The sequence below is a fragment of the Castor canadensis genome, chromosome 8 (genome assembly GCF_047511655.1).
Source record: "Castor canadensis chromosome 8, mCasCan1.hap1v2, whole genome shotgun sequence".
Taxonomy (NCBI): domain Eukaryota; kingdom Metazoa; phylum Chordata; class Mammalia; order Rodentia; family Castoridae; genus Castor; species Castor canadensis.
Window position 1 is genome coordinate 11,460,310 of NC_133393.1, and position 14,876 is coordinate 11,475,185.

General features: G+C 40.3%; 1 protein-coding gene across 2 annotated transcripts in view; it reads left to right on the plus strand.

The window, feature by feature from the left end:
- Rcan2 (regulator of calcineurin 2) overlaps positions 1-14,399 on the plus strand; it is a 228,614-nt gene extending 214,215 nt beyond the window's left edge. For both annotated transcript variants that reach the window (XM_020182552.2, XM_020182554.2), the window contains one exon: positions 11,843-14,399. In XM_020182552.2, coding sequence (XP_020038141.1) covers positions 11,843-12,003 — 161 coding nt within the window. In that variant the 3' untranslated portion in view covers positions 12,004-14,399. The remainder of the gene's footprint in view (positions 1-11,842) is intronic.
- The last annotated feature ends 477 nt before the right edge of the window (positions 14,400-14,876 follow it).

Sequence of the window (14,876 nt, forward strand, 5' to 3'; positions counted from 1 at the left end):
AAAGCACCTGGCACATGGATGCTTAATAAACATTGGATGAATGAATGCATGCGTAAATGAGCGAATAGATCAGTCATTAGCCTGCCTAGAGGTAGTGTCTTCAATAGCCGATTGTTGTTTCTTATGGCTTCAGACAGAGTCAGGCGGAAGTCTTTTCAATATTTCCATTTTAAAAAATCATCTTAATCATTTGACAGAGTCATTTAAGTAACAAATTATCACTCATTTCTTGCCAAGAATGACCCAAGTCAGTTCCAGAAGCTCAGAAACAAGTGCAAAGGAGAGCAGACAAAGCACCTCAGGTGATAATGGAAGAGAGCCAGGCGCAGAGGAGAGCTAACGGTGAGCACTGGGTAGAACTGTGACCCTGAGGAGAGACGCAGAAATCTGTAGTCAGTCTAAGGACAGAACCTCCTGAGCAGGGATGCAGAGTGAGATGGAACTCAAGATAAGGCTCGCTCTTGCCAGCTCTCTGGCTTGTGGGAGCTTTAGTATGTCTGGTTCCCCAAGGAAGCCAGAATCTTTCAGATGGGAGGGGCAGACACAGATAAATGCACAACTCAGACAAGCCAGGGACAAAATAGCATCCCTGTTCTTCTTTTAAAAAGAGACACAAGTGGCCCTCTTTGGAGAGGGACAAATCAGGACAAAACCTTCTAGAGAGGTCCTTGAAGCATATAGGAAAGAACATTGTAGTTATATTGGAGCCACGGTTGAGCCCAAGCCTGTGGGTCTCCACTGAAATCCTTTTAGTCCTTAACAAGATGTTAAAACTGGAGACAGAGCCACAGAACATTCTAGAAGTATCTCTCATCTCTTCTTTTTCTAGTGCAAGCAAGTTTATATGCTGGAAATTATGGGATCATAATCTGAAACATTGTCAATCCTTGTCCCTGTCACTGTATGTTCTGTCTTTGGCCCAGAAAGTAAAATAAATTAGGAAAAAAAAAACAAATATAAAACAATGGCTTAAACTTTTATATACACAGTAATGTGTGAGGCATGTACTGTGCTAAATACCATATTACCTCATTTAATATTGACACACAACGACTATTGTCCCCACTTACACAGCCAGAAAACGTGGTTAAGTAAGTCACCCAGGGCTGCAGGGCTGGTAAGGTAAACCATCTTCCTTTCTCACTGGCAAGAAGTAAAAAGGATTGACTGAGCAGGCACCATTTACCTTGATTGCTGAAAAGTTTGTGAAACCAGAGTGATGTCTTGGATAGTAAAATTAATTTCTCTAGAAGAAATTCTACATTGTTATGAAAGGAAAATTTAAAACTACAAATACTTAAAAACTTTTCCTTCTAAATGTTGTTTCTTGCTGATTTCCTGCCCCCAGTTCATACCCATTACCTCAGTTTTTAGGGCACATTCTTACTTTCTTCTGATGGCCAATGGGACATGCAGATCAGAATTTGTACCTCCTGTCCTGTTTAAGGCTCAGTTTTCCTCCCCATAGTAAATGGAGGCTTTGTGAGTTTCCATTAGTTCCCCTGGCCAAGTTGTAGAAACCAGTCCTTTAATTATGACCCAGACAAAGTAAGATGGGCTCTGACCTTGAGGTGGATACTATATTGAATATTTATTTTAATTTATTTTAGAACACTGATTATTCCTAATTCCAGAAGCAGTGGAGTGCTATGTTCTTTTTTGATGTAAAACAAAACAGGGAAAATAAAAACCCAACCCAGCAAAACAGCTTGTCCATACCAATCAGCAAAAATGGCAAAATAGAGATGTACATCCTACAGAAGGGGACAGCAAATCAGAGGCAGATGTGAAATGCCAGCCTTTGTTCTGTTCTCTGGGATGGCTCTGGAAGGTCACGTTCGTTGTCACTGAAAAGCCTGCAGGCAGCGATATGAAAAGTCATTGTCTATTCTTTTTTTTTCCTCCTGCTATTTTTAGCTCTCGTTAGAGAGATCAATTTTAGTTAACTGCAGAGGAGGGTTTAAAATGGTTCTTGACTTTCAAGTTGCGTGTGTCTGCTATATTTAGACTTTTTTCTAAATCCTGCTGTATCAAAACATGGCACAGTAAAGCAATTTAGCAAGTGTTGCTGCTTGGTAGACATTCTGTCCCCCAAATGGAAAATATATTTCACTAATTAATGCAACACACAAGGAAGAAACATCTATTCCAGGCTCTGATTCAGAGGTAGAGAAAGTTCAGTTTTTTAAATATAGATGAGCACCTATATTTTTGGTGCATGTGGGATGAATATTACATTAAGCCTTAGTTCTTCTTCAGCAGGTGCTTTATTGTGACCACAGACATGACAAGGAAATAAGCAGCTAGTGTCCACCCTTCTGGTTAGTGCCATCTCTATACGTCATTCCCAGGTTTGTGACCCTGGAACACGTACATAATCTTCCATCTCTTTTCCAAGAATTTTTCTTGGGAAAAAAATTGTTAAAGGGGCTTTTCCCTCATTTGTCCTCCATCATTACTGAATAGCAGTATAAACACTTCCTTATTTCAAGATAAAATGAACGCATTGTAGAAAAATCGAAAAGAAACATAACCAAGGAATGGGGAAAGGTGAATAGATTTTACCACCGCAAAATAAGTTCTTTTGGAAATTAGGATATATTCATTAAATAAGGGGATTCATTGTGATAATTCCAAATGGGCTTACATTGTATATTGATTAGATCACTCTCAACCCCTTTCCCACCTCACTTAAAGCAATTGCAAGAGGTTTTGTTGTTCCATTTTGTGTAAGTACATGAATTGCACCAACCATATTCCCTCACTTCATCTCCTTTGTTTATATACACACACTACACCTATTTTACAGTCCAATCTTTCGTTATTAATTTCTAAGTTCTTTAAAATAGGACCACTGTGGTTTAGTCCTTCACTTTTTTCTTGTGTGTGTGTGCGCGCACAAATGCCCATACTTTTTTTTATATATATAAAAAATTTTATACTTTGATTTTTGACCCTCCCACATTTAAACAATTTTAATTTTTACTGATTGACCTCACACAACTTTGCAAAGAAGAGTAATTTTTATTGTGTACTTTTTAAATTAAAATATGTTTGATTTAATAAACCTATGGACTAATAAAGAAAGATTTATCTATGTGACTTTTTTCCTTTTGAAAATTTTTTAATTTTATTTATTTTTAGTTGTTATTTTATCTTTTTTACATTTACTCACATATGTATACATTGTTTGGGCCACCTCGCCTCCCCTGCCCCACTTCCATGCAGAACCTGTTCCACCCTCTTGTTCTCTGATTTTGTTGAAGAGAAAACATAAGAGATAATAAGACAAGCATAGTGTTTTTGCTAATTTGAGATAAAGACAGCTAGATTCCTAGAGTTGCTTCCATGTGTATTGCAACCCACATTGGTTCATCTCTACCAGACCTCTTCACTACTTCCTAGTCCCTTCCCATAGTGGCCTCTTCCAGTTTAAGATTACTTTATTTGTTCCTCTGCAGTAAGCACATCAACCACATTCAAGTTTTAGGTTTCCTTCCCTTTCCCTATTCCTCCCATGCACATTCTTCCCTTAGTGTGTGACCCATGTCCAATAATATTACTGCATTTATTTTAAGTCTGTAATCTGCATGAGGGAGAACATGCAATTTTTGGCCTTCTGAGCCTGGCTTACTTCACTTAAGATGATGTTCTCCAGTTCCAGTCATTTACCTGCGAATGACAAAATTTCATTCTTCTTTGTGACTAAATAAAGTTCCATTATGTATAAATACCACATTTTCTTAATCTATTCGTCAGTGGTGGGGCATCTTGGCTGTTTCCATAGCTTGGCTATTGTGAATAGTGCCACAATAAACATGGGTGTGCAGGTGCCTTTGTAATAACCTGAGCCACATTCCTTCGGGTACATCCCTAGGAGTGGGATTGCTGGATCCTATGGCAGATCTATGTTTAGTGTTTAGTTTTTTAAGAAGCCTCTGTATTGTTTTCCAAAGTGGTTGTACTGGCTTACATTCCCAGCAACAGTGTATGAGGGTTCCTTTTTCTCTGCATCCTCACCAACATTTGTTGGTGGTGGTATTCTTGATGTTAGCTATTCTAACAGGAGTAAGGTGGAATCTTAGTGTAGTTTTGATTTGAATTTCCTTTATTGCCAGGGATGGTGAGCATTTTTTCATGTGTTTTTTGGCCAACAAATGCCCATACTTATTGCTAACTCCCTAATATTAGGAAAGGAACAAGTGTACAGTCAGTTGCCAAAGAGGAGCCTTCAGACTCTAGAAGCATTCACACAGAGCTCTCCCAAACAGCTCCTGCTCATTAATTTTACTTATTTTAATTTTTCCATTTTTATTTGCATATATTATTTGTACAAATAGCTTTCATTGTGATATTTCCATATATGAATGCCATGTATATAAATCAAACTCCATCCCTTACTTTCCCCTCAGTCCTTCTCCCCCCTTAAAATAATTTCTGAAGTTTCAGATTAGTACCTCTGCTCCAGAATATTTTATTTTGTAGCTGTCCAGCATGAAGACAGGGTAGTTCCTTGCTTGAAAATGATGATTAAAACTAAAAATGTGAGTTTGAATCTAGGCTCTTTTATTGGCCATGTGATCTTGAGAAAATTCCTTAACCTCTGTGTGCCTCCACTTTCAGAACAGTAAAAGCAGGTTGTGTCACTGTTCAAATGAGATACCTCATACAAATCTATTTGCCCAGTCCTGGACTTAGTAAATGCTTGATATGTGTTGCCTACTGATTATCACTTGATTGTCAAACTGAACCTTAGTCTCCCATTAAAATATAGTTGCCTATGTTAAGCTCTAGCTCAGCATTTCTCAATATGGAAGCTGCAGTACTTTGGAGTTGACTGCCTCCACATTGCATGACATTTGGCATCCCTGAGCCTCACCTACTAAATGTCAGTCTCCGTCCCCATCCCAGCTCTTATGACAACAGCAAAATCCATTTGCAGACCACACTGGGGGCAAAGTACTTGTTTGAGAACCACACTGATGGCACATACTTGGAGGTGACAAAAAGTTGCTGAGAAACAGAGGCAGTGAGTGCCTCATGAGGGGACTGAGGTTCTGGTATGTGGTAAGAAAGAAGAGGGGAGCATTCAGGAGATAGAGATATAGCATCTGCCTCACAAATCCCCCTCCCCACCACACACACTTTTTTCCCCTCCCTTGGAAAACTACAAAGAGGAAAGATTGCCAGCAGATACCTTTAAAATGCCATAATTTAGCACCCCTGGACAGGTGGTGAATGGCACAGTTTTGGGAAACTTCCTAAGGTTTTTCACTATAACTCAATCCTACCTTTGAGGAACACTTTTGGCCCAAACCAAACCAGCATCATCACTGGCAGGACTGAGAGGTTAAACGCTCAAATGTGAGTCAGTGCCCTGGACAGGACATTCTTCACCCTTCTGCTTCCTGCCTGTCACCGCAGAGAGCTTAACAAGTGCTGGACACCGTTCAACACAGTTGATACAGGAGGAGGGGTTTTATAGCCGTGTCAGCCTTCTACTCCTTGCTGAATTTAAGTCTGAAGCCTAACACTGGAAACCTAAATGTGAACACTTTTCAAGCATGTTTCCAGTCATCCTGGACTCTTTCTTCATTCTGTTTTCACTAGCAGGAAGGCATTTACAGTGCCACCAATGGAGTATACATAGAGACGCCATGATAGTGGCTTCATTGATCAGGACTAATAAATACTCCCTGCTTCATCCTGAGGAAAAAAATATTTATGATAAAAAATATTGGTGGGAGTAGGCAAGTGTGATGCCTTTTAAATCAAGCCTCTATTTTTCTGAAGTGATTTTATATTGGGATTTGTGTTCTTCTCAATCAACTATACAAGACTCTTAATCCAAATTCGAGCTTAGCATATTACCCAGCATATGTCTGTGTTCATATTCTATTGGAAATGTTTTTAGCACTTGCTTTGATAAGCCATTGTTCATTTTTAAAATTCAATATAGACTGATGGCTGACACTAGCTGTTTCCCTCCTTGGTTCATACCCCACTGAGAGTTACGTAATCAGACGGATTTTTCTCAATAGCTAACTGTTTCTAATTAAAGCCTACAGTTGAGAATGTGGTTTCATGGACCAACAGCCAGGGCTTCCTACAGCTAAAATTCAGAACCACACAAATGCACATGCTTGGTCACAAGGATGGAAAACCTGATGTTGTCCAGCTTACAGCAGAGGCTTTTTTGCCAGGTTTAACACAGGGCCCAGAGCAGCACACAGGCTCCTTGCAGGCAGAGAGATCACAAAGTCAAAGATGGGAAAGGATGTGTCTTTTTAGTTCTTTTACCCAAAGTCACCCACCAGGTATTGCTCCTTCCACTAGAGAGAAGAGAAACAAGAGAAACCTGAGTGAGTTGTTCATGGAGTCTCTCTATCAAAGAACCACTGAAACTGCTGAAGTATCTGTGTTAATATGGCAACTGAGCAGGGAAAAGGCAATTTCAGCTCAATTGGAGTGGCTTCCCTAGCTTTTGAACAGGTCCACTTACCGGTGCTACACAACAAACTAACCCCCAAATGGAGAGCCTAAAGCCACGATCATTTGTTCTGTTCACAAATCTGCTGTTGGTCCAAGCTCAAGAGGCTGTCTTCTCTCTGCCTATGTGATGTTGCTGAAGGACTGAAAGTGGTGAGTCAACCTCAGGATGATTCGTTCCCATGGTTGACTAGTTGGCATGGCTGTTGATTAAGAATTTAAATGGCCTGAATTCTCAGAGGGCCCTGCTTTCACCCTTGTGGACTGTTCATGGACTGATTGGGCACCCTTATAACCTGGAGGTGGGGTTTCAGTAATAAGGTTGTAATGATTTATCCTACCCCACATACTCTTCTAGAACCTTGCCACCCCTCCATTGAAGAGTGTTCCTCTGTGTTCACAATACATAACATTCCTGTTGAGGATTCACTTTTGAGAGATAGTACAGTTAAACGAAGGGAAGCATTAAGATCTTTCCTACCCAGTTCAAAGCTTCCATAATGGATACAAATTAATTCAGTTTATAATTTGTAGTCCTTTCCTTTTTTAACTCATTGAGTGTTGTCTTTTTAATAATATGTTCAAACTTTAATTGATATAAAATAGAAACCATAGTAAAAAGCAAGTACTGTGAAAAAAAAGAAGAGGCACATTTTTCAAAAAAAGAACTGAAAACAGTTCTATATACAGAAGTCTTATAAGTGAAATTAAAACTCAATGGGTAGAACAAAGAGCAAATTGAATAGCTAAACATAAACATACTTTTTTCATGGTGCAATTATGCTATTTTATTAACTTAAAATTAGATGTTTTATTGTTAAAGGTACATACTTAGAAAGGAAAAGACTATAATGGGTAATTTGGCCAAGTTTACCCATAATAGCCTGATTCCATCCACTTGTCAGTTAAGCCCTTTAAAAGTCACATTTATTTATTAGCATATTATAGTTGTATTGTGGGTACATTATGACATTTACTGAAGTGTTTACAATACATCTTAGATTCACCACCACCATCTTTCTTCTTTATCCCTCCTCCTCCACTTCTTAACGGGTCTCATTGCTCCATTTTCATACACAAATAAGAGTGGTAACTTTTAGGAAGATTCACTGTCAAGGATACCATGGCTAGAGTAACTAGCAACTGGACAAAACAAAATGAGGTGAGGTTCAGAATGAATGGTGTATGTTTAACTAGAGAATATTCACTAGAAATGAGTTGCCATGAAAATATATTAAAAATCAAAGTTAACGTGAATTCCCTCTCTGTAGAGTCTCTTATAGAATGTGGAAATAAGAGGAGAAGAAGAGATAGGGTCAGAGTGATCACGAGTACATTTGATGAAGTTAGGCCAGCCTGTGTTTGGATCCTGACTCTGCCATTATCACCTGTATGATCTGCTTTCCTCCTGCTTCAGTAGACATGATAAAACCTACACCACTGAGCTACAGTTATAACTAAGTGCCTGTGCTATGTGAAGTACTTAGAGCTGCATCTGGCATTTAGTAAGTGTTAGCAAACAGTTACTGTGTTTAAGGAACATGACAAATTTCTATGACACCTACAGTGGCCCAGCACTGATAGAACTCTGATAATAGGTAGATATCTGCCCTAACTGGTTTTTAGCCTAATCACAAAGCTAAAACTCAAAAATGAAACTGAGTAAAAAACTCTTTGCAATAATACAGCTGCTTAATTCTTCATCTCATGTGTGATTAGTTTGTCAAACTGGAAATTTTGGGGGAACAGCATTGACCAAAATATTGTCACCCTAAATAATCATATCGTGTATTTTAGAGGGTTTTATAAGGTAGTTGATGCATATTTCTTTATTTCACAGTCTTCTAGTGATATTCCCATTGGATTGATGAGGAAAACTGAGGTTCAGAAGTGTTATGTAGTTTACTATGAATCTGGGTGGCAGGAGGTAGGCAATGGATAGGGTCATTACCAGCCATGTGGGAAGGGACATGCACAGAAATGCTTCAGTGTAGATTCAGCAATGCCTGGTGACTGATTAACTGCAGGAGATGAATAAGAAAGAAAACTGAAGGATGACTGGCTCTTAGGATTTGCACCTAGAAGCCCTGTGAACCATGGAGAGAAATGTGATGGTGGGAAGGAACCATATGTCAACAGAGCAAATAAATAATTCCACTTTTGCTGTATGAGCATGGAGAGGAGTGGGAGACCTACCAAAAGATGTTAGTAGATCAGACTGCAAGTTGAGACCAGCCTGGAACCATGCTCCCCCTGGAGGCGGAATCAGTGGTCAAGAGAAACACTCTTCACAGCACACCAGCAATTGCTGAGGAGCAAGGCACATCCCTGTTAGGCTTTGCTGTGTTTTAAAGGGCTCTGATGCAGAGATTCTTCCTATTCGTTAACACAAAATGGAATAAGAACTTCTCCCCAGGGGCACTGATACCTTAGGATAATATCCACTTCCTTTTCTTATTAAGAATCTGAACCCACTGTGATATAATCCTAGCTACTTTGAGAGGCCAGCCCAGGCAAAAAGTCCATGACACCCCATCTCACTCAATGGCTGGGTGTTGTGGCTCAAACTTGTCATCCCAGCTACATGGATGGCACAAATAGGATGATCACTATTCAAGCTGGTCAGGCTTAGAATGAGACCCAACCTCATAAACTACATAATCACACTGATTATTTTAGATCGAATACAAGAGGGGGTCCACTCATGGCCTATAGCCAAAAGTGGCATGATGCAGAATCACCTCCCCCAGTGCAGTGATCAACACAGACTCAATCACCTACCCCTCAAGAACAAGAGGGAGCTGGTGGACACTGCAGTCCCTCCTCCAGAACCACAGGAATTGGGACCTTGTCACCGACTTGCCTCCACCCACTCAAGATGAGAGGAGACAGAACTTTGGCATCTGTTTTGAGAAGTGGCCAAGCCTCAGACAGTTCCAAAGTCTGCATGAGAGTTTAACTCTTTACCACATGCTAAAGGATTTTTCATTTACTTGACTAGGAACTTGGTTTGTGAAGGTCAATGGAAAACCCTGACCAATGCATTTTTGGCCACTTTTGATCCTGGCCTCCTTTCTGTGCACAGGACAAAGGGCAGTCTAATACAGAGGAATGAGCTTGTGACAGATGAGCCCTCTCTTTGTCCTTTAAATGAAATGTTATTCGCAGTGTCCTGCTTTCATTGAACTGTGTCTGGATCTGTTGTCTTTATCCCAGGTGGATAAAGCCTGATGGGCTCCTTGTTCCCAACTAAGCCCAGTTGGTCCTTTCATATGCTGACAGCATTGACGTCAGCCCTTGTGGTGGAGGAATAGTTGATGCCCAAAGGGAAAAAGAGGCCAAAAAAAGAAAACCAATCCAGTAAGGCCAATGCCATTCATTTTTACTTGGTAGGTTCTCAGCAGCTGTTAAGCTTTACTGGATTTTGATAGTAAGAAAGTTTCTAAAAATAGAACAATGAAATGTCAGAGTTAAGGAGATCACAGCAATAAAATAGCTCTACTCCAGGGCAATTTGACTTCACTAACTTGACTGAAAGTTGCTTTGCACCTTGCACACAGAGGCTACTGCCCCCTGTGAGTGCCCCACACACCAGTGTAAGGAGGAAAGCAACCACTTCTGAGGTTTTAAACACATTGCAACGGAGGGATCTCTAGAGAACATTCTTTACCCACCCCATGGCAAACAAAAAAAGGTTTAATCAAAGGGCTAGCTTTACTATGTGTATTTTGCTACAAATAAAAATAAAAACAAATGGCTAGGTTTTTGTCAACAGATAAGGAAAAGGACAGGATATTTTGTCAGTCCTTGGGCCTGTGTCACTACTGTCATTACCACCTCAACTCCAGGTCTCAAATGTCTACACTCACTCTGATGTCAGATTCCTTTCTATGGTTTCCCAATCTGCAGATGGCAAATGCCACCCCTCCCCCATCAATCTCTCCACACACTACCAACAAAACAGCCAACACAGGAGGCCACCAGCAGTTTCTTTAAAAGGGGCATCTCCAAATGTGAGAACTCAAAAGAAATCTTCTCCACTAAAGCAAATATCACCACCTCATCCAATGACTCAAAAATCACTTCCTCACCTCTTGTTTGACTGGATCTTTCATTCAGAACTGCAGAGTTGCAAGCATGCAGACTGAGAATGTCCACCTCCTCTTGGCCCTCCACCCAGAGGTCTTCTTCTTGTCATTTAGACCCAGGTCAACTGTCACCTCCACTGAGAAGCCTTTCAGAATTACTTCTTAAAATTTGGCACCATAGTCCTTTACCTATATTGCTACCCTAGTGCAATGTTAGGTTACTTTCTGTCTGCATGTGCCTCCACTGACTGTGCTCTCATGGATGCCACAAGTGTTTATTGTACTTTGTAATCTTCATGACGTTGAAACAATGAGAGATGTTCCAAAAACATCTAGTGAAGTAAAATAAGGAAAGTCTCCTAACAGTGATTTGACTGTAAAATAAGCCAATCAAAACTAAAACTCTTGCAACTGGAAAGGGCTGAATATTCATGTAACCCGGTCGGTCACCTGGTAACCACTACAGTGTCTAGACAAGTGATAATTATTCCATCTTGGGACAACTATAGCTGTGAGAATTATACAGCTGAAGGGAAACTTAGAGATGACCTCTTCCAAAAGATGAAATAAAATGATGGGTTCTAGATTTCTCAGCAACTACCTGCAAGGCTGGAAATAGAAGAGAAGCTAATATGACCAACTGCCCGTGTTAATCAGCTTTTTATCACGGATCTGAGATGGCCAACTAAATAGGAGGCTTATTTTACCTCACTTGACCGTGTTGCTTTGGGACTGTGGCAGCACAGTATATCATGGTGGAAGAACATGTTGGAGGAGGTCCATTTACCTCATGACAGTCAGGAAGCAAAACAAGGGAGCCAGGAAAGGGCGGGGGTCCTGATAATCACTTCAGAGGCAGCCCTTGATGACCTACCAAGCTTCCTTCTACTACCACCTCCCAGTGGCACCAGGCTTTAACACAAGGGCCTTTGGGGGAACATTTAAGAGCCATACTATAGTACTGCCACATCCATTTGGCCCTCACCACAATCCTATGGGAGCATTATCATTTTGAAATTTACAGTTGGACATGCTGAGACCGAGAAGGGTTAAGTGTCTTGATCAGGACTTGATCCCAGCAGTTGAGCTGGGATACAGCAACGGACCAACCCCATTCCATTTTCTATACCCCACGCCATCGCTGCAAAAGATCCCAGGTTTTCTGTGACATTGTGAAATGCTCTTCTCACTCCCTAAGCAAATCTTGCCAAAGAGTGTTTTGAAATGCCTCCCTCTTTCTCACCTCCGTGTTTCTTGCTTTTCAGGAGAGAAGTATGAGCTCCACGCAGGGACTGAGTCCACCCCAAGTGTTGTTGTGCATGTGTGCGACAGCGACATAGAAGAAGAAGATGATCCAAAGACTTCCCCCAAGCCAAAAATCATCCAAACCCGGCGTCCTGGCCTGCCACCCTCTATGTCCAACTGAGCGTGATGCTCCACCTTGATGAGAATATTCGTCTCCTCCCTTATCATGCTTTTTTTTCCCATTTGTTGAAAAAATTAATTGCCTTTAAATCCCTGGGTGTTTGGTTGTTTGAGATTCCTTCCTCGTAATCAAGCCTCTTGGACAAAAGGGCTAGGAAAAGGTGAGATGTCTCCTGATCGTATCATACCCATCAACTATAATACATTATTTAGAAGGTTCTAGAAAGAAAAGTAGTATTTTCTTATTAAACAATCAGCACAGCCTGTATCTTCTTTCTCTCATGTTGATCCAAGCCAGAGACGTCAGTAACAAATAGCACCTGTGTTGTTTGTAAGCCGTTTCAGTCCCAGTCCTGGTGTGTGTGCGTTGTTTTTTTTCCTGACCACGTAAATAGGACCACAGGTAAACTTGACCTTGACTGCATGAGATATTCCTATCTGGTCTCACTCAGTCCTCTGCATCCCGACATTCCCAGGACATTGCATGATCACCAGCATTTATTTTCATGATTTGAGGAGATATTCCAACTCACACATTGTCAGCATCCAGCCATGTCCTATTTGATTAGGAAGAATAGCAGCAGCATCCAGCGTGACACACCTGGGTAGAGTCACTATTTTAAGTCCATACTTCATAGCTCTGTTAAAATTCCTGGAGGCAAAACTGAGCGTGGCCCCAAAGATATTCCTCAATAGATTCTGACCACCATGACCATGAAGAACTTCCCAGTGCCATTGGGGAGGCTTGTCCAGGGTGATAGAGACAGATTTCAGACAAACCTATTTATTGTAAAAGTCTCATGGTGTCTGAATGTTTGTTTTTTTTTTTTTTCTCTTTGTATATTTGTACAAATGTTTCAGCTGTGCTTTTAAAATCTGGATGTTTTTTATTTAGTGATTGTTCAACCATTAGCTGCTTAAAAAACAATATGTGCATTGCTTATGAAAGCACTCATATGCTAATATTGATGACCTAACAATATTACACACTATTAGGGACAATGCTGAATTTTGAAAGGGCACAAAAATGTCTCATGCCAACATATAAATGATCAGCCAACATCTTTGCTATCGAGACCACTTGTTTTTAAATAAAGATGCAAGTGTTAGTTGTAGATGATTTGGATGAAGCTAAACCTCCAGAATGTAGAGCAGCTGAGTGTATTAAAATAGGAAAGGATGACAGATAAGTGTACGCCAGTTCTACTCATGCAATACCCTTGTAATCAAAACAGTTATTTGTTTTCATTACATGTGACTTTTGTATTTCTCTAGCCCAAAGTGCATTACAGAAGATACACCTATAGAACCATTACCTTCTGCTTTGTGCGCCAGGCCTCATCCACTCCTGTTTGTTAATGAATCACTTTAGATGCAAATGCAAGTTACAATCGAGTGGGGAAGTACTTTCATTACCTAAGCCTCAGAAAACACCCAAAATTAATAACACAGCCAACTGATTGAAGGATTACTGTGGTTTTTGATTAAGGTGTATGTCAATTTCTTCAGAAACTTCATAGACTGATCACTCAGAAATTAAAGTCCGTTCTACTGTGAATATAGCAATATAGTACTGGACAGTTGAAACTGAGGACAGCATTGCTTGTGAAATCCTGAGTTTCCACAGGAAAACCGAAGACTCCTTTAAAAATAAAATCTGAGGAGCGTAAAGTAAGCAAATGCTTTGACTTTCCTTGCTGTGGAGGTTTTTGGCTTTTCATTTACAAATGAAAAGGCTTAACAGTGGATAAATGATGCCCTCTAGTGGACAAAACATTACACTCAGCTATTCAGTTGGACAGAGAACTAATGACAGCCATCAATCATTTGGGGCTGAATCTCTTTTTAGCCATCTGTAGGTCATTGACTTCTAAGCCACAGTGAATTTTCAGAATGTGAGTTCTGAAGAAATTTAGATGAGAGGCGATATTTGGAAATAATTTCTAAGTGTTCCAAACAGTCATACCAGACATTTCCAACAATTTAGTGAAAGCTGACATGACCATTCTTTGTAGTTATAAAAACTCAGTGGCTTATATGACCTAGGTAGTTAGTCTTAGTAAACTGTATTACCACTTACCAATGCTAACCAGTTACAGATCAAGTTGATCTTTCACTAGATTGGGCTTTGGGGAGGAAGACAAGGGGAGCTTTTCCCAGGAGAGTTGTAAGAAATGGGGAGGGCTCCTTGCACTGTTTCTGTGGAACCTCCTGGCACTGTGAAAGTCACAATCACCTCAGCATTTCCATGATACACCTTATGCAAACCTCTTTAGCACTATTTTAAGTTTGAAAAATTTTTAAATGGAGGGAAAGGGGAAGATTTCCACCAACTGAATCATTTGTGCACGTGTATAGCTCAAAGAGCTTAGACTTCAAATATATCTGGTGAATGACTCTTTGTCCATGTGGTGTCATTTCTGTGTTGTCTGCCTAAGTTGCATATCCCCAATGGGTAATCCTGGAGGAGTGCAACTCAACCTGCAGTCTTTTTAAGAAGTTAGCAATGTATGGATTTAATACATCTAGGTTCTTCCTGAAATGAGCAATGGCAGAAACAGGTTGGCAGCCTTCTCTTAAAGGAAGAGAAATTTGAGTAGAGCCTGGAGAAATGGGTTGGGGTCTGATAAGGGGAGCTGGAAGAGCTCTGTTTTGTTGCCATGCTTCAACCATCTCATTTCTAAAGCCATTTCAAGTGTACTAACAATCTCTTAGCATTTCCTCACTGTATTCTTTAGTTCAAAACACCAAAGTCAGGCATTGTAGTATATGCCTGTAATTCCAGCACCTGGGAAGTTTAGACAGGAGGTTCATGAGTTCAAAGACAGACTGGTCTACATAGCAAGACCCTGTCTTGGAACACCACCACCAAAA